The following is a 20,824-nucleotide window of genomic DNA, read 5'->3' as shown; positions in this document are numbered from 1 at the left end:
TACAGATAGCTTGTCTTGGACACTAATTTTAGTAAGAAATACGTAACGACAGCTAAACCATATCAGTTAAAGCCAGAACATTAAAGATTAAGAAAAATGTATTAGAAAGAGTTACTGCATTCTCAAAAGGCATTATTACTACTCTTAGATTCTATTTGGACCAACCCAAAAACTAGTTTCAATACAGACACTGTGAAGATTGCGTGAGCATGCCCTTCTATCAAGAAATACCATGGATCAAATATACAGGAGTTGGCCTAACGGCTAGGGCGGTCGACCTCGAATCTGGGGAACTGGGTTCGAGTCTTGGCAATGACGCTGAACATACCGTGATTCTGGGCAACTCACTTAATCTCCCCGTGCCTAACAAAAATGAATGTGTCCTCATGTAATGCAACTGGTGCTATGTAAAGCGCTCTGATACCCGATTCGGGTCAAGTTCGCGCTATATAAAACTCCGTTAAAAAAAAATACAAAAGACCTTAGTCAGACCCTGGGCAGATTGGAAGTTGTCACTGCACCATAGTTAATGACTAATGAAGGCAATTTATGGATAAAGGAAGCCTTTTTTCTTTTAAAACAGGCAGATAGGTGGGTGTGGCCAAGATGGTGGCAAGGTAAGACGAGTCTCACCGCCTCTCCTCCGACCGTCGTTCTACAGCACCACTCTAAGCCCTGTGCAGCACCGAAGTTCACCGAAAACTGCCACTATGGGTCAGGCACAACGGGCAGCGCCAGAAAGTGACTCCGGAGCGCTACTGCGGAGTTCTGCGCTCCCGATCCCCTGCCGGGACTGAGCAGCTGGACGAGGCGGCAAGTGGCGACACTGCGGCTGTGGTAGCTAGACCGTGCACTTTCAGCCGCCGAACTGTGTCGACTCGCCGGGGCGCCGACCTGAGACTGTGGACCTTCCCACTGCACTGGACCGGGGGATAGTGCAACCGCCGTGGAGGCTGACCACCGAGCCGGAGTTGGGGTGCCATCTTGAGTCAGGCAGCGGGTCCTCAAGTCTGTGAGCTGGGCAGAGAGCGGCCGCTTGCTGGTACTTGGGACCGGTGGAGAGCAGACTGAAGACGCAGGAGACAACCTCACCCCCGGAATAGGGAAGAGGGCCGGGGGAGAAGTCACGGTGAGTCCCTTCACCCCCTTCCCAAAACTGCGCCTCGAACGGTGCCTCACAGAGGCCTCCCTCACCCAAACCGCGTTCCCATCCCGATTTGTGGACTGTAGCCACACGTCTCCCCCTGGGCCAAGTGAGAGACACATTCGGCACCGACACACACCCAGGGGCCCTCATTAGGCTAGACTTCCCCCACTGCTGGAGCCTGTAGTGTGGGCTGGGGACGGGTAGTGGCGGCTTCGCCACGCAATTTTGCCACACAGAGATTGGAGTGCCGACACTGGACTGCAGAGCGAATACAGGGGCCGGCGGCTGCTGAACGGACCCTTGCCACGCACTCTCACGAGCGTGGGGATCATTGGAAACGGAACCCCCCCCTAGTGCATCCACGCAATCCCCTGGGGTACGAACCTGAGCTGGCACCACTGCGTCAACTTTGCTGATTTGCCTTATCCTGGCATACGACGCGGCCTGAGGGCGCCTGCGACCTGAACGCGAGGACTCCTCCAGTGAGCTATCGGGGGACTCACCTAATACAGGCCAATGTAAAGAACTACCAAGCGCTGGGAGGGGTCGCAGTGCCAGGAGCCTACTTCTGTACAGGGTTTCGAGCGTGGTGACCGCTAGAGGTGGTTGCAGAGAGGCGGGCCTGGCTCCCCGCAGAGGCGGACCAGTCAGGTCTAGGTGCGGGTTGTGGGTGTGCCACGGGTCCCCCGCTCGGGCCCCAGCCGACCCTAAATGAAGTGCTTGAGACTCTCGAGCCAGGACAAGCTGCAACGTTGAAGGTTATCATTCTAGGGCCTGACGCCGGCAGCGCTGGTGGGCGAGGAGCATGACCTCCACTCAGGGCAAAAAAGAAAAATTGCTCAAAGAACTCTTTGCCCTGGCACAGGTCCGAGAGGCGGTGGATCCTGGCCTGCTGGACACCGCAACACAGGTGGATGCCCCTAAGGAAGAAACAGTGACACGGGCGTTCCTGGAGTCCCTGTTCTCGGCTCTGCGAGATGATCTCCAAACAGTGAAACGCGATCTCACCGCAGAAATCAAAGACATCTGCAAAGATATGGACAGCATAGGGGAGCGAGTGGCAGCACTGGAGGACAAGAGCGACGCCCGGGACACCGAACTAGCGACCTTGCAGCAGGAGGTGCTTCGCATACATGATCAACAGGTGGACGTTCAATCTCACCTGAAAGACCTTGAGAACCGCTCTCGCCGCCATAACATTAGGATACGAGGGGTAAGCACCAATGACGGGGCTGGTGACATCTTCACAAACGTGAGGGAGTTCTTAAATCACATACTGGATAACCCGCTGGACGCTGACCTCAAGTTGGACCGAGCGCACAGAGTGGGCCTACCCCGAGAAGCGACTGCACCCCTGGCAGACATTCTAGTCTGTGTTCAGGACTTCCGCACTAAAGAGGAGATTTTGCGCAAGGCGAGATCGCTCCACCCGATCACCTTCCGGAGCCAGTCGCCTGTCCTCTTCCAAGACTTGGCCGCTGTCACGCTCCAGAAACGCAGGACCTTCGGGCCCATCACGGAGGCTCTACGCCAACACAATATCTCTTACTCCTGGGGGCACCCACTGCGCCTCATCTTCCGGATGACGGCAAGCTGTACCAACTCCGCTCACTGTCGGAAGCAAGCAGACTATTGGGGATTGCTTTACCGGACACTAATGACAATGGTGAGCACTCAGAACTTGGGTCCAGTGACGGTCGACCACGATGGAGGCAACAGAGGCATAGACGTCACAGTAACCGGCCAGACCCCATGGCAGTTAAGAGAGAGCAGCAGGCTGCCCTGGAGGCCCTACCAGAAGCTTTAGCCAAGACATCGACCACATGACCGAGCCTGGTTTCAACGGCGTGTTCTTCCTTTGATGCCCAAGGTGGTTGGCGAGGGACTACAATTGGTCACACGACAACCCTGTGGACTTTATTCTGCTCATCTATGGATGACGGACTGATGGTTCAACTTCAGACTCCTTTATTCTATGCAAGCTCTTTATTCCTCCTTTCTCTTTGCTTATCCTCCTTTTTCTACTTCTTCGGGTGGGTCCTTCGGTTCACGTTGTTTCGCTACTTACACGTGCTAGCATCGGGGGGGGGGTCCCCTCGCAGACCCTACCTGGGATACACATGCCTCTCAGGCGCTTATGATCTGCGGCACGTTCACTTTTAGGCTCTAGATGCCACCACCTACAATTAAAATTCTCACACTAAATGTGAGGGCTTAATAATCCTATCAAACGTAGGACAATCCTCTCCTACGTAGAAAGCACAGGGGCGGACATCTGCCTTGTACAAGAGACACACCTGCTCCCCAAAGACTGCCACCGGCTGCTATCCCGAGCCTTTCCAATACACTTTTTCTCTTCCAGGCCCTCTAAGACCGCAGGGGTAGCTATATTGGTTTCCAGGGCTTTTCGAGGGAAAGTGGGGCAGAAGGAGGCTGAGATAAAAGGCAGACTGCTTACTTACCAATTTACCATTGGGGGATATACACTGATTGTGGGGTCTGTCTATGCGCCTAATGAGGGCCAGGAACACATTCTACACAAGGCCCTCACTGAGGTGACGGCGACTCAGGAGCGTCACATACTGATAGGGGGTGATCTCAAGGTGTTCGACAATGACCTAGATAGATCTACACAGCGCACAGGTCAAGTTGGTGCTCTGTCGAGTTCGGGGCTCTCTAGGCTAAATGATCTCGGTCTAGTGGACTTGTGGAGGCAGAACCACTCTCAGCTACGGGAATTCTCATTCTACTCTAACGCTCATAAAACATATGCATGGCTGGATTACTTTTTAGGATCAAAGGCCCTACGGGACATTACACTCTCCGCGGACATCCTAGTTGCGGCCCTGTCTGACCATGCTCCTGTGGTGGTTACACTGGCCCTCCCACCGACTCAATGACTGACTAGATATTGGCGGCTACGTGACACCCTCCTCCACCGGCCAGACACGGTCGCTAAGATACAGCGCACATTGGACGATTACTTGTTACACAACGATAATCCTGATACGGCCCTATCCGCCACATGGGAGGCCCTAAAAGCGGTTGTCAGAGGCGAGATAATAGCTATTTTATCCACAGATAATGCGGAGTGTAAACAGAAGAGAGAGGACCGGACACAAAAAGTGCGTGAGTTGGAGCAGATGCACCAACGCACTGGGGCCCCACGCATTTGGCGACAGTTGACTGCCATTGACCGTGACAAAGCGGAATACACTGCATTACGTCTGCGACACTCCTTCTACGTCGGGGGAGATGCTGCCTTATGTCTGCGACACTCCGGGGGAGACAAGTGTGGGCGATTATTAGCGCACAAACTCAGGGAGACTAGGGAGTACGAGGGCATTCAGGAGATCAAAGACCACACGGGAACACTATGCTCAGATGACGTGGCTATCGCCGATTCCTTCCGCACCTTTTATGCACAACTTTATGATGAACAGCCTCTAGAGAGGGCGGACCAAGACGACTACCTGTCACAGGCTCACCTTCCTGCTCCTTACCATAGATGCAGAGAAGGCTTTTGATCGGGTTCACTGGCCTTACCTAGTACAAGCAATGATTCACATTGGCATAGGGGAAAAGATGCGGACACACTTTTAACTGCTACCATTCCCCCACAGCTACAGTGCGGGTCAACGGACACATGCCCACTCCATTCCCCATCAGCAGAGGCACGAGACAGGGATGCCCCTTATTGCCTCTACTCTTTGCCCTTTATATGGAACCCATGGCACAGAGATTCAGGGATCATCCCCACATCACGGGCATTCGTTTTGGGGGGAGGACACACACTATAAGTCTATATGCAGATGACGTCTTGGTCACTCTGGCGAACCCCGAGACTGCTCTGGGAGCCTTCCTGGAAGAGTTGGACTCTTTTGCGGGGGCCTCCGGGTTCAAGGTTAACCGTGCGAAATCTACGGCATTGAACCTTTCACCATCGCCTCAGGTGCGAACAGCCCTTCAGGCCCGGCATCCTCGGCAGTGGTCTGATGACGTTGTCCCCCTACTTAGGGATACAGCTGGCCCCTATCTTACAGCCAATTACGCCCAGCTCCATACGCAGATCCGCACTGATCTGCGGAGATGGAAACACTATCCAATCTCGTGGCTAGGGCAAATTGCGGCTATTAAGATGACAATCCTACCTAAAATACTGTACCTCTTTCAGACACTTCCCTTGCAACCCCCCACGGGCTGGTTGAACCGGGTACAGTCAGAACTCTCTCTTTTTATCTGGCAGGGGTGAAAACTGAGGATGAAAAGGCTGGTCAGCTTTCTCCCACCTAACGAAGGGGGACTTGGAACTCCCGATCTCACGCTTTATTACAAAGCCACACAGCTTCGACACTTGGTCGAATGGAGTCGGGCAGAGTCAGAGAAACGCTGGCTCTTTCAGGACCGTGCGGTTGCCGGTACATCTCTTATGAAGATTCCCTTCCTCCTGAAGTCCCAACGCCCGCCCAACTTGTACGCCTCTCACGTGACATGCACCACCCTTATGGTCTGGGATCAGACCAGTAAACGCCACGACCTAACAACTTTCCCCTCCCCGCTCACACCTCTTTTCGAAAATACAGACTTTTGCCCTGGGATAGGCTTGATGTCCTTCCCGTTATGGAGAGAGGCCAGGTGCCGAGCACTGGGCCTTTTATTTGATAAGGGAGATATGCTACACTACTTACAGTTGCGACACTGGGCCATGCATCCTGACAAACGCGCACGGGCGAGTAGGCTCCTCACCACCTATGAACGATGGCTCATCACACGGTCTTCCGATGAGAAATTGACTTCCGACCTGTACAATATGCTTTTGTCTCATTATACTCACACCCATCACGCAGGCCACGCGTGCTGGGAAAGGGACCTTGGCCGTAGTCTCACTACCAAAGAGTGGGAGGAAGCATGTTATAGAGCACGTCACACAGCGAGTCACGTAGGCCTTACTGAAACCTTCACCAAGCTTGTATACGATTGGTACTATACCCCGGAGAGACTCCACTAAGCTGACACTACACAAAGCCCTGATTGCTGGTGGGGTAGTGGGAGGAGAGGCACATTGGTCCACCTTTTATGGGACTGTGAACACTTACAAACTTACTGGACGCAAATACTTGATGTCGATAAGCATCTCGACACAGAGCTCCCTCGGCTCCCTGCATATGTTCTCCTAGGGGTACCAAACCCGCTAACCTCCCCTTTAAAATCTACGAGAGGGAAGCAGATTGCAATAGCGCTGGGCACATTCAGAACATACTGACACACTGGAGATCCCCTCGAATTCCAGCACACACAGAGTGGCTTCAGCGGCTGTGGCATGTCCTGGGCATGGAAAAGATTTCCCTTACGGTAGCGGGGAAGAGCTCAGCTTTTAGCGACCTCTGGCAACCATTCCTGACCCTACTTGCTCAGGACTTCCGGGAGCTGACCTGCCCCAGGTATTTAAGCCTCCTACGACTTAACACACCGGATCCTCCCACGTAGGTGGGACTTGCTTCAGGAATGACACCTGGCGCTACTCAGCGACACATAGAGGTTGTGGACCCGGGGGTGGGGAGCTCTCTTTTATGCTTTTTTTCTTCTCTTGCCTTTTCTTTGGGACGGGGGTGGGAATGCTTTAATTACCTATTGTTACTTGTTGTATCCATGCAACTGCTAATATACGCGATGGGGCTCTGCGTGGCCCGTTTTGATGCACGCTTATCTTTTGCATTGTTTCAATAAGAAACATTTAAACCATAAAACAGACAGATAGGAATCAATGGAACTTCATAATTCAACTGTAAGGATCCATGTATTGCTTAAAACATCAGAAAGCCTGGAGTCATATTTAGAGTATGTTTGAAAGTCTAACAAGATTGAATTTTGGCACTGTTCATTTTAAATTAGGTTTTCTCAAGGGATGATTCATTCAAGACTGTTTATCAATTTGCTCTTGTGATGATGTCTCAACACGAACATTAATGCACTTTATTTTGTTTTGTACATATTATAGCTGTCGAAGCAGCAAATACCTGGTCCTGGTGCTTAAACATTTATAACATATGTAGGCCAGCTTTTCTATTTTTATTAATTTATGACAACCCTTTTGTATTTTGTTCTATGGGCTGTTCTTTTGATGGCGTCTAGCTTATGTGTGATATTAAGGGTCTTCCAGCACCAAGTTGCTGTTAAGGAAGGCCTGTCCCTGTTAGGTAGTCAGATTAGCAGGGTTGGCCACATGCTGTGTTACATACATATGGCATAAGAATTTAAAGTCACTCTCCTTACACGTCTGCACAGTGGCTGTACTACCAGATCCACTGGCAGCAGCATGTAAAAGGCTATCCTGACAACACCTGTTTGGTGTAGAACTAAGACCGGGGTAGGAGAAGATGCCATTCTCCAACAGGAACCTCTGCAGAAAAAAACAGAGGCATGTGTGACTTTATGTCAGGCAGCAATGGTTAGCTACTCTTGCCTAGTGAATATTAATGTAGAGTAACAAAGTTTCCGACCTGGATTCTAATACTGCTCCTGTTAGTCTTTAACATTTAAACGTGATATTTGTGAGTCATATTAAACAATGTTTCACCTGAGGAAGCACCCTAGCAACTGGAGAGAGAATTAAAAAACTGTCACCATCACTTACTGGGATTTATGAAAATGGATGTAGACCAACATGATGGCAGCTATGGCAGAGAAGCAGAGAGGGAAGGAGAATAGAGGTTACTATGGAATGTTATCATACCCCTAGACTCCTGATCCAAAGATGTGCAAACTATGGACGTAACTGTCAGAAATTTACACACTGATGTATATCTGTACCGCTGAAATTGTTGTCATGTGAAGTCTACACCCAATAATAAAGTTGAAAAAAAAACACTTGCTGGGAAAATCAGACACCATATGCTCCTTGTGAAGCACAGACAGGAAGTAATGAAGTTGCCATGTCTGTTGCATACCTGTCCACCATTAATGGTGTCTTTTTCAGGAACTGATTAACAAAAGATATTCTTTTGTACCCAACTTAATGTTACTCATTTTATTGACTGCATAAAAATGAAAGACGGAGGACCTGCTGAGACCTGAACCTATGTTCATGGGATCAACCACATGCCACCATAGTGGAATTATTTTTCCCCTGATCCACTAGACCCAGCACGTTCACAACTAAAGGCCCGATTATGATCTCGTTCGGAAGGGCTCAGAATCTGATTCGAGCTTGCTGACTCCGATTTGGAACCCTTTTCCGAACAACCGATTACGATGCCCGGAAACCGTAAGGACTGTCCGAATTGGTTCAGAAAGGTCAAGCCTTTCGGAGCCAAATCGTACAGCACGATGGACCCGGTTTCCGAGCAAGCGATTACGATGAACAATTCAGACAGCCGTTCCTATTTAGTTTGCCCAGAAATAAACGGCTGTCAGAATCTGTCTTTGGGGGCCTGTAGCAGGCCCCCTTTCACCCGGGGCCCTCCGAATCAGGCTCGTGGGGGTGCCCACGGGTCCCCTCTTCCTAATCATGCACAGTGTGGTAGGCACCAAGGGGTGCCCACCACACAGTGCACGGTTTTCCCCAGCCAGCCCTTTCTTCAATGGTAGTCTGTGTTCACGTTCTGAACACAGGTTCCCATTGAAGTCGTATCCGGAAGCATCTGGATGTATCGTAATCGCTTGGTCAGACTCCCCTGATCCGAGTCATTCGGAAAGCATTCCGGAACCGATTCAGTCGGAATGCTTTCTGAACGAGATTGTAATCGGCCCCTAGTTGTGAAACAGAAACTCCATTTACTGCTTCTCATTGATTCAGAGTTGCTACGAGTGGTTAAAAAGGATGATGAAGAACCACCTCCGGGTAGAGCATAGTGAAAATGTCCAGTTGTGAAACTGTGATTACGCAGAACTATAGCTTACACAAAATACCATATATCTTGTTTTACAATTATGCTGATGATGTTCAGCTGACCATCAATGGTGACCTAAAAAAGAAACAAAGATATTTTGCAGGGTTGACAGCTAACAGAAGGCTGATTGCAACAATTTGAAAATTAGCCAATCTAAGACAGGAGCAATGCTTGTAGGATCCATAGAAACAGTAACAGTGTTGCTGAAAGAGACCTAGTTGCAGTCCGTTTTCCAATCTAGTAACACTGGTTAAAAACGTAGAGGTTTTAATTAATTTTGAACTTTTTTGTGCTTTTACGTACACAATTTCAAATATGCCAAAAACAGATCTCTACCATTTTAGATCTATGAAGAAGAACTCAAACTCCTGCATGTCCTTAAATAGGGCTGAGGCAGAGAAATTGCATGTAAAGTGCAGTTTGGACTATACCAATGAGGCATACCTGAGTTGCAACAATATCAATTTTGAGGGATTACAGAATGAAGCAGCTGATGTGCTGTGATCAAGTTTCCCATGCACAACTTCCTTTCAGTTGTTACTGATAAAGCAGAATACCAAAAACAAGGCAATATGCATTGTGCATCGGGCCACTTAAAGGAAAAAGGCTTCCTCAATGAATACACTTGAGGATATGGAGCCTTTAATGTTAAGCGATGTGCACAAATGTGACTGACAACAGCTATACATTTTCAAAGAAGTGAGAACTGGAAGAAGAGCTTTTCTGATACTGGCTAACTATTCCTAGAATGGACTGCCAGCTTAGTTAACATTTATGCAAGACCATTTGGTATTTAGGAAACATGAATACTGTTGTTTTCCTGATTTTGCTTCAATTTTGGTCAACTGCATCTAGTGTGAAAAGGTGTAAAGATGGAGTATTCTTTTTTATGCCATTGCCACGTTTTTATTTAATCCCATGATGAAACCTAGACAGGGTTGAGCTATTGTAAGAAAGTGTCCTGGGCAAACAATCCAAACACCAGAATAGGCTTATGCAAAAAGGATGGATGCTCTCTTACCCACTCTCCCATCTTACATTTTTTCCCCAACGAATTTAAGAAAGCTAAGCGTACATTAAAGGTATAAGTTCCATTCTTGACGTTGCAACATACGCTTTAGCTAGGCTGGACATAGGCTGCTTCCATCATGGACATTGTAGCAAATGGTAGTCAGATTGTGGAGTTTATGTTATATATTCTGGTACCAATCCAACAGGTGACTTCAGAAAACAACTCAAGGCTCAACTATTGCACATATACCAAAACAAAGAGAATATGATAGCCTCTGCTGACCAAGCAAATGGTTGATGCTGTTGGCAATCATGGCTCATTTTTCACACACCTCCTCTGTACTCCGCTTATGTCACCACCAGACCAGAGGGAAATGCATCAAAGATTTGGCTGTTTACTTCTAATTACATTAGAAAGTCTGTTGAAGCCAGACAATCCTTTAATTATTTTATCAGGAGATACAATGTATATCAATGGCATCATCCATATTTTGTGATGTTATCACAATACATTGTTTTATTTCTTAATACTGGCTTCTAGAATATTCTTTTTGGTAGTATTATGCTCTAAAAATATTTCAATATAACATATGAAGACTTCAAAATATTGCCTCTAAGGCCAGGCCTTTCATCCATTTTTTATTGAAGTCGATGCTTGCAAGCAGCGCCTCGCAAACAGCACCCTCAATACACCCGAGCGCAAACGTCAGCATTGAAAGCAGAAGTACACTCTCTGATATGAGGTGCTGGGATAGGCAATAATCTAGTTGGTAAAGAGGAACATCACAGAAAAATCACAATTCTCTTCAATACCGATCACAACTTACTTGGCAGACGATATGACCACAGAATGCTTATCAGAATTGAGTATTTTTGCTAGATGAGCAGCAACAGAATCTTCATAAGCAGATATCTGCACCTGCACAAAAAAGATGGAAAAGCTGGGTTTAATAACAAATTGAAAATAGAAAACAAGTACTGAGTTGAAGTCATTCATTCAAAACGTTTCTTACACAAATACTCACACTTTTTCTGCACAATTGACAAATGGTGAATTTAGTTTAAAAAAAGCACAATTCTTTCACATCACTAGTGCACTACTTTTTAGTATCTAATGCGCATTTTTGGAACAATACTCTGGGTCCTCTTACTTCCCGCCATCCTGTAGTGCATGTCAAGGAAGCTAGTTCAGTTTAAAGCTTCCTGCAAAGTTCTCGCTACCACACTTCCTATGTGTATACCAGTAAAGACTAAAGAAATACTCAAGTGACTGAGATAAAGCTACTCAGACTGAGCCGTGACCATACATCTTAATGTATAACTTTGCATTTTTTCCTCACAAATAGTCATAATTTTATCTATATTTTTTAATATAATTTGCTTGATTTGCATTTGTATGAAAGCATTTCTTTTCCACACGAGTATTGTTATAAACTATTCACCTTCCTGAAGATTTAATAAAACATGTCAACATATTTTCTATATAATTCCTCTCAGATCCTTTGTCTTTTCTCATGTCTGCATTTGTTAAGAGCTTTGCATTAGTTTGTAAGATCTTCATTAGCAGAATTCCATCCAGGCACCCCGCCCTTCCAAACGTGCACACACACACGTCCTCCCATCCAATTGAATAAAAAACACTTTAAGGCCTCTTTTGTCCTTACCCACCCTCTAACTCCTAATGGAATACGCTTACACTATTGGTGGTTAACAGTTTAGGTCCTTGGAGTCCGCACCTCTGTTATGTTATGTTGTGTGACCTTAGAAGGCATTATGCCACCTGAAGGTCTCTTGAAGAGCAGTCATGACCACAAGAAACTTACGTGAAATGTTGACAGAATAAGATCTCCCATACCTTCCTAAAACACAAATAGTAGGAGGAGATATCTCTTAGATCAGAGGGTAGAGTGTCTCACATTGAAGGTGCTAAGACTGTCCGGGCATGGCTTCCCAAATGGATCTTGCGAAATCTGAGGATGCACAAAAGACTCTGCGAGGACGAACAAAGCGATCTTGACGGGAGGTATCTGATTATTTTTTTTTTTTTTTCGTTTAAATTTGTTGATTGGGTCTTTTACATTTCCTGTTACAGGTTGCTATTGAATCATTAACATATTACATCATACATTTACGGGCATTAAGCTGTTATTGTTTTTACTGGTGTAGTCCGCGATCTTATATCAATACAACTTGGATACAATATCTTACAACAGTCTTGAAGTTAGCTTCTAGTGTGACTCGACATACTTTAATACATTACGTGATGTCTTGTTGGGCATGTGTCCTGGGGGTGTGGGTTGGCGTTTCGCCCTCACCTCTACCCCTGCATGTTATCATATGTAGGGTTCGCAACTGTATTCCCTGACTGTTTAATTTGGTTTCAGAAATGCCCAAAAGGAGAAAGCTAAACTGTGAACTGTGGGAGGGAAACCAGGTGTAAGGGAGGAATGGGAGCGGTAGGATTATGCGCCGTGACAATCAGTGATGTGACTGGCTATGGTTCAGCTTGACTGTGTCGTTGCGTGGGTAGGGGAGGGGAGGAAAGGTCATACGCAGGGCCGCGTAGAGATGCGTCTGACACGTCTTGGACATGGCACTGATGGTGTGTGTCTCATTGCTATACCAGGGAGGCTGGTATCTCTTCTATGGGAGTTGGAGCTGAAGTTTGGGCTTGAGGCTGTGAGGCCTCAGGTGTTGCCTCCGTTGTCGTTTCCTGTGCGAATTGGAAGAGTAGCTGTGATATCTGATTATTCAGTTTACAAGGAATCTATGATCCATGCCCAAAAAAGAACGGTAAACTAAGCACAGTGCCTTAAAGTTGATTAACGTCTCAAAGGGAAGCCAATGCAGAACTTTCAAGATCAGGTGGTAGAGCAGAAATGGGGTGCAGCTACCAGTAAGGGAGCTCCTCGATTTTGAAGGAACTGAAGGCGTACAATCATGTTTAAATAAGTGTTTTCAGAATGAATTAACCTGGTGCCACTGATTACCAAATTTCCAAAATAGTGTCACACTGTTTAGCTTCAGAAAGCCAATGCAGAATATGAAGAAGAAAAGTACAGAAAGTAGTAACTGTTGTGACCTGACTGACCATCTGAAAGGAGGCGTCAAACTTAACCACTAGACATTTAACTGCGTCTGATAGTTTGAAGGAAAGGATAAAATAAGGGGCTCAAGAGGAAGGGTGCCAGTGAGTGGTGTGGCCAGCTGTGATAAAAATCTCGGTTTTGTCTGTGCTCAACTTGGAACACAGAGTACACAACCGCTCTTTCACCAACAAGAGGCAGCGCTTCCAGGTAAAAACATTGCAGGTATGATGGCTCAATCAGAACAGAATTACAAATGGAGGCAGTATGATCAAATAAGTGTAGATGGCGGTCTGACTACAGGTTACATAAATTGTAACCCAAAGGTAGACCTGCTAAGAGGAGAAGTAAATCCACCAAAGGCTTCTCTTTGATCGTTGTTGGCAAAGTATGAAACAAACCAGTTTGATGTACCTGACATACCTTCATTATTGAGCCCCTTCAGTAGAAACTTATGAAAGTGTCAAATGCTGCAGAAAGATGGAATACAATCATCACATTTACAATATAGATGTCAGCAGCTAGGCTTAGATCATCCAGCATCGAAACAGTGACTGCCTTCTTACTGTGGCTAGTACGAAAACCCACAGGCTTATAAATGGAGAGAAGTTAAGCATGCCTAACCCCAGAAGGTATGACCATCGACTAATAAACAGTCAGTTGGCAACTGATACTAACAAACGGGCAGGAAGGGTTCCATTATACTGTTTTTCAGAGTGTTTGTGATAAGGATTAGCCATTTATTTCCCTCTCACAGTCTTTGCCATTGATTCTAGACTGCTTTGTATTTTTGCCAAAGTGCATCACTCATCAATCATGGATACACGTAGTAAAGGAGCGGTCAAATGTTTGCCCCCAAACAAAGAACGGCTATTGTGGTCAGCACAGAATAGTAGAAAGCAGTCGCCTTCAAAGGTTAATCGCCAAGACAAATACAGAACATAAAGCACTGCAAGCGCACTGATGACCAGAAACAGCTTATTTTTTCATAAAATAAATGCAAGCAACAATGTACTTACACATATCATAGAAATAAGATTAAAGTTGATTCCAGGAATGCACTTGGAGGGGGAACACTTCCAATGATTTGTTTTCTTATGAACCATAGTTTGGAAATATTTCAGAAATACTATACAAGTTTCATAAACCATATAAATACACAAGAAGCAATGCTGTAGATCATAAATATTTAAGATACGAAACCCTCGTTCAGAGGGGCATTAGAATACCTAGGTGGGAATCAGTGATTTCGGTATGTGGGAAAACAGCGGTATTCTAACTTGCATCAGGAGTGTTCCCTAAGAAACGGGGAATTTCCATGCAAATCAACATTACTGCACAGGATTCCTGTGGTAATTCCCATTTGTTTAGCACTTTCCCACCTGGAATTTTCAAGAACATTAGGGTGAGGGTTGAAATCAAGAATGTTGTATTCATGCATGCCCTGTAATGCCTGGTTAAAGTTGGAACAGTACCAAAAAGCAACTGTAAGAACAAGTGTTTTTAATACACATTTTAGTAAGTTCTTGCAAAGCTGGGGCTAGGAGCAAATGTAATAGTTAATTGCTTTGGTGTACACAACACAGAGTAGTGCAAATAGCACACAAAATCCTAATTATAAAAATGTCTTCAATGTTTCCCAAAGCATTCAGCCTAAGAAAATAACCCACAGAGCGACAATTTAACAAGTTTAGCAAGACAAGGAAACACAGATGGAGCAACAGGCACCCTTTCCTATCAAGCACACTGACTAGTGACATAACTCGTGCCACTGAGCATCTGCTCTTTTATTCGATGCGAATCTCTATAGTACACTTAGTACCTTGCTTGTTAGGCAATGATTTAGGACTGACAAAGTATCCTGCCCTCTGAGTGTTTCCACTGCTCTACCCTGAAGCCTCTGTTCTCCAAGAAAGCATCCTCCTCATCCTTGGGAGGCATTTAAACCGAACACCAAAGCCCAGTTTACTCAACTCCCTTATCTTTCACTACAGCATTTAATTTACTGATTGCCTTGATGGTTAAAAAACAGTCCAAACAAGAGCCATTTCATACTTGGTATTAATGTATAACAGAGAATGACGTATCAATATTACTCAAATGATCAAAATCTTTTTAATGAGGGAAACAAATCAGGGAGCTGTCAAATGTAATCCGTACTGTCTCCTTTTAGTAGGGTCACCCAATCACTGACTTGGGGTAGCTTTAAATATGATGCGATGCACTGTGGACAGCTGACCTATAATACTCCAGCCAAAAAGTGATGATTGTTCAGTATACATTTTAATGCTTCTTGTTGACTCTTCTAATTGACAAGATTTGTTGGCTTGGAATAATTGCTCGTTAATTTAAAAATACACATATCCACAGAGAAATTGTAAATGTATTAATAAAATACAGACACTAAGAATGTAGTTCAAAGATGTGTGACCTTAGCCGTGTTTATATGCAGTAATAATATATTTAAAAGGGGCCTTTGAATTTAAATTCCTGACATGCTAATCTTTTTGTTCTGAAGAAGGCTACTGGGCTCAGAATACTCTACAGGCATTTCCATCACGGTTATTATGTAGTTCAAAGTAGCAGAGAAACATTATTTCTCATCATTTTTACTCTCATAACTTGCAAAACGTCAGTCTGTTCCTTTGTAGAATTGCCATTTTAAGAAATGACAACATGTTATACATGTTATGTATGTTTTTTCCAAGATAAAGAATTGTCTGGAAATGTGTGTTACCTCCTCATATGGCTTCCTGATTCCAGTTCTTATTTGTGAAGTAAATTCGCCTTGATAAAGAGGTGAAACACTTGTCAACAAAGAAGTGATGGAGCAGGTAAAACAAAATTTTGTATACCTCCTCTACTTTGCATGAAATACATTACGTAAATATTCTAAAATTAATCTAAATAACATGTTTGCAGTGGAAGTGTTATTAATCAACCTTTACACCTTGATAAAAATAACTACACATGGGACTAAATTGCTAATTGCATGGCAAGACAATTAATTAATTAACTATGGTACGCAGACTAACCTTAGATTGTGGTGAAATAGTAAAATTGCATGATTTATGTTGCTTTGTGATCGTTTGTGCATAAAAGTTATTAAGTGGTAAGTATTATTGCTTTAAATATTGCTACAACAAACAAATGATGGACGGAATGCCTGACAAGGCAGACATTCTCCCCCAGTCAAGAGATCTGGGTTAAATCCATCGTTCTTTTGCCCACGACGCCACCCCAGTTTAGACATGGCCACATGCAAATCAGTCTTGACCCTGTGCCTCATGGGAACAGTCCAGCCCGAACTGCCAAGCCATGTCTTCCCTGGACCGGAATCAAGCATCCTAGGACCGGTTTCTGGCTATCAGCCGTCATCAGCCAGGATAGCTTGACTCCAGTGGCGCAGTGAGCACGGGTCCCACGTCTGGGAATACCCAGCCCACTTAGGGCGAAAAGCGTTACAACAAACAAATGATGGACGGAATGCTGACAATGCAGACATTCTCCCCCAGTCAAGAGATCGGGGTTAAATCCATCGTTCTTTTGCCCACTACGCCACCCCAGTTTAGACATGGCCATATGCAAATCAGTCTTGACCCTGTGCCTCATGGGAACAGTCCAGCCCGAACTGCCAAGCCATGTCTTCCCTGGACCGGAATCAAGCATCCTAGGACCGGTTTCTGGCTATCAGCCGTCATCAGCCAGGATAGCTTGACTCCAGTGGCGCAGTGAGCACGGGTCCCACGTCTGGGAATACCCATCCCACTTAGTATGTATGTATGTATGTATTGAGTTCTTACTAAGCGCAACTGCCACCCCAAGGGTATCCTGGCGCTTGACCTTATGTAAGTCATCAGATCTAATACACTACATTGCTCTTGGAAAGAGATAGATCTTCAACTCTTTTTTAAAGGAGATTAGTTCTTGCTTACTCCTTAGCAACAAAGGGAGGGTATTCCACAGCTTAGCTGCTGCAAAACCAAAAGCACGTCCGCCCATCCTCACTCTAAAAAATGTAGGGACTGTAATCAAAAAAGCCGAGGAGGATCTTAAAGGTCTAGCAGCCTGGTACCAAGAAAAAAGATGTTGGAGTGGCAGCGGTCCCAGACCATGCAGCGCTCTAAACACAATGCAGGCAGCTTTAAAGAGGATACGCTGCTGGACAGGCAACCAATGAAGGTCAGATAATGCTTCTGAGGATGACGCGGAGCGAGGTCGAGCTAATGCCAACTTGGCCGCCATGTTTTGAACCCTCTGCAGCCTAGATACTAAAGACTTAGGTGCCCCCAGAAGTAGTGCGTTGCAGTAGTCTAGTCTACTGAGTATAGTACTGCGCACCACCTCTGCTCGAGCTTCTGGGGGAAGCAACGGCAAGATTTTACGTAGGGCTCGAAGCAGGCCCATGCACGTTGCTATAGTCTTATTTACCGAGGCATCCAGCTGCAGACTAGGCTCAAACATGATCCCCAAGTTACGAGCCGACTCAGCAGCTGTCACAGTACCCAAAATGGATGCCGGCCAGAGGGCGAAAAGCGTTACAACAAACAAATGATGGACGGAATGCTGACAATGCAGACATTCTCCCCCAGTCAAGAGATCTGGGTTAAATCCATCGTTCTTTTGCCCACTACGCCACCCCAGTTTAGACATGGCCATATGCAAATCAGTCTTGACCCTGTGCCTCATGGGAACAGTCCAGCCCGAACTGCCAAGCCATGTCTTCCCTGGACCGGAATCAAGCATCCTAGGATCGGTTTCTGGCTATCAGCCGTCATCAGCCAGGATAGCTTGACTCCAGTGGCGCAGTGAGCACGGGTCCCACGTCTGGGAATACCCGTCCCACTTAGGGCGAAAAGCGTTACAACAAACAAATGATGGATGGAATGCTGACAATGCAGACATTCTCCCCCAGTCAAGAGATCTGGGTTAAATCCATCGTTCTTTTGCCCACTACGCCACCCCAGTTTAGACATGGCCATATGCAAATCAGTCTTGACCCTGTGCCTCATGGGAACAGTCCAGCCCGAACTGCCAAGCCATGTCTTCCCTGGACCGGAATCAAGCATCCTAGGACCGGTTTCTGGCTATCAGCTGTCATCAGCCAGGATAGCTTGACTCCAGTGGCGCAGTGAGCACGGGTCCCACGTCTGGGAATACCCATCCCACTTAGGGCGAAAAGCGTTACAACAAACAAATGATGGACGGAATGCTGACAATGCAGACATTCTCCCCCAGTCAAGAGATCTGGGTTAAATCCATCGTTCTTTTGCCCACTACGCCACCCCAGTTTAGACATGGCCATATGCAAATCAGTCTTGACCCTGTGCCTCATGGGAACAGTCCAGCCCGAACTGCCAAGCCATGTCTTCCCTGGACCGGAATCAAGCATCCTAGGAAAGGTTTCTGGCTATCAGCCGTCATCAGCCAGGATAGCTTGGATTTAACCCAGATCTCTTGACTGGGGGAGAATGTCTGCATTGTCAGCATTCCGTCCATCATTTGTTTGTTGTAACGCTTTTCGCCCTAAGTGGGATGTGTATGCCCAGACGTGGGTCCCATGCTCACTACGCCACTGGAGTCAAGCTATCCTGGCTGATGACGGCTGATAGCCAGAAACCGGTCCTAGGATGCTTGATTCCGGTCCAGGGAAGACATGGCTTGGCAGTTCGGGCTGGACTGTTCCCATGAGGCACAGGGTCAAGACTGATTTGCATATGGCCATGTCTGAACTGGGGTGGCGTAGTGGGCACAAGAACGATGGATTTAACCCAGATCTCTTGACTGGGGGAGAATGTCTGCATTGTCAGCATTCCGTCCATCATTTGTTTGTTGTAACGCTTTTCGCCCTAAGTGGGATGGGTATGCCCAGACGTGGGTCCCGTGCTCACTACGCCACTGGAGTCAAGCTATCCTGGCAGATGACGGCTGATAGCCAGAAACCGGTCCTAGGATGCTTGATTCCGGTCCAGGGAAGACATGGCTTGGCAGTTCGGGCTGGACTGTTCCCATGAGGCACAGGGTCAAGACTGATTTGCATATGGCCATGTCTGAACTGGGGTGGCGTAGTGGGCAAAAGAACGATGGATTTAACCCAGATCTCTTGACTGGGGGAGAATGTCTGCATTGTCAGCATTCCGTCCATCATTTGTTTGTTGTAACGCTTTTCGCCCTAAGTGGGATGGGTATGCCCAGACGTGGGTCCCGTGCTCACTACGTCACTGGAGTCAAGCTATTCTGGCTGATGACGGCTGATAGCCAGAAACCGGTCCTAGGATGCTTGATTTCGGTCCAGGGAAGACATGGCTTGGCAGTTCGGGCTGGACTCTTCCCATGAGGCACAGGGTCAAGACTGATTTGCATATGGCCATGTCTGAACTGGGGTGGCGTAGTGGGCAAAAGAACGATGGATTTAACACAGATCTCTTGACTGGGGGAGAATGTCTGCATTGTCAGCATTCTGTCCATCATTTGTTTGTTGTAACGCTTTTCGCCCTAAGTGGGATGGGTATGCCCAGACGTGGGTCCCGTGCTCACTACGCCACTGGAGTCAAGATATCCTGGCTGATGACGGCTGATAGCCAGAAACCGGTCCTAGGATGCTTGATTCCGGTCCAGGGAAGACATGGCTTGGCAGTTCGGGCTGGACTGTTCCCATGAGGCACAGGGTCAAGACTGATTTGCATATGGCCATGTCTGAACTGGGGTGGCGTAGTGGGCAAAAGAACGATGGATTTAACCCAGATCTCTTGACTGGGGGAGAATGTCTGCATTGTCAGCATTCCGTCCATCATTTGTTTGTTGTAACGCTTTTCGCCCTAAGTGGGATGGGTATGCCCAGACGTGGGTCCCGTGCTCACTACGCTACTGGAGTCAAGCTATCCTGGCTGATGACGGCTGATAGCCAGAAACCGGTCCTAGGATGCTTGATTCCGGTCCAGGGAAGACATGGCTTGGCAGTTCGGGCTGGACTCTTCCCATGAGGCACAGGGTCAAGACTGATTTGCATATGGCCATGTCTGAACTGGGGTGGCGTAGTGGGCAAAAGAACGACGGATTTAACCCAGATCTCTTGACTGGGGGAGAATGTCTGCATTGTCAGCATTCCGTCCATCATTTGTTTGTTGTAACGCTTTTCGCCCTAAGTGGGATGGGTATGCCCAGACGTGGGTCCCGTGCTCACTACGCCACTGGAGTCAAGCTATCCTGGATGATGACGGCTGATAGCCAGAAACCGGTCCTAGGATGCTTGATTCCGGTCCAGGGAAGACATGGCTTGGCAGTTCGGGCTGGACTGTTCCCATGAGGCACAGGGTCAAGACTGATTTGCATATGGCCATGTCTGAACTGGGGTGGCGTAGTGGGCAAAAGAACGATGGATTTAACCCAGATCTCTTGACTGGGGGAGAATGTCTGCATTGTCAGCATTCCGTCCATCATTTGTTTGTTGTAACGCTTTTCGCCCTAAGTGGGATGGGTATGCCCAGACGTGGGTCCCGTGCTCACTACGCCACTGGAGTCAAGCTATCCTGGCTGATGACGGCTGATAGCCAGAAACCGGTCCTAGGATGCTTGATTCCGGTCCAGGGAAGACATGGCTTGGCAGTTCGGGCTGGACTGTTCCCATGAGGCACAGGGTCAAGACTGATTTGCATATGGCCATGTCTGAACTGGGGTGGCGTAGTGGGCAA

The 20,824-nt window shown here is 46.9% G+C and overlaps 1 protein-coding gene across 7 annotated transcripts in view; it reads right to left on the bottom strand.

Moving 5' to 3' along the window:
• The window catches only part of DGKH (diacylglycerol kinase eta), a 725,438-nt gene that overhangs the window by 190,256 nt on the left and 514,358 nt on the right, over window positions 1-20,824 (bottom strand). For all 7 annotated transcript variants that reach the window (XM_085621806.1, XM_085621809.1, XM_085621807.1 and 4 more), the window contains one exon: window positions 10,875-10,966. In XM_085621806.1, the coding sequence (XP_085477932.1) occupies window positions 10,875-10,966 (92 nt within the window). The remainder of the gene's footprint in view (window positions 1-10,874; window positions 10,967-20,824) is intronic.

Source organism: Triturus cristatus, chromosome 8 (genome assembly GCF_964204655.1).
Source record: "Triturus cristatus chromosome 8, aTriCri1.1, whole genome shotgun sequence".
In the NCBI taxonomy this organism is placed as follows: domain Eukaryota; kingdom Metazoa; phylum Chordata; class Amphibia; order Caudata; family Salamandridae; genus Triturus; species Triturus cristatus.
This window is presented reverse-complemented; position numbering and strand designations above follow the sequence as displayed.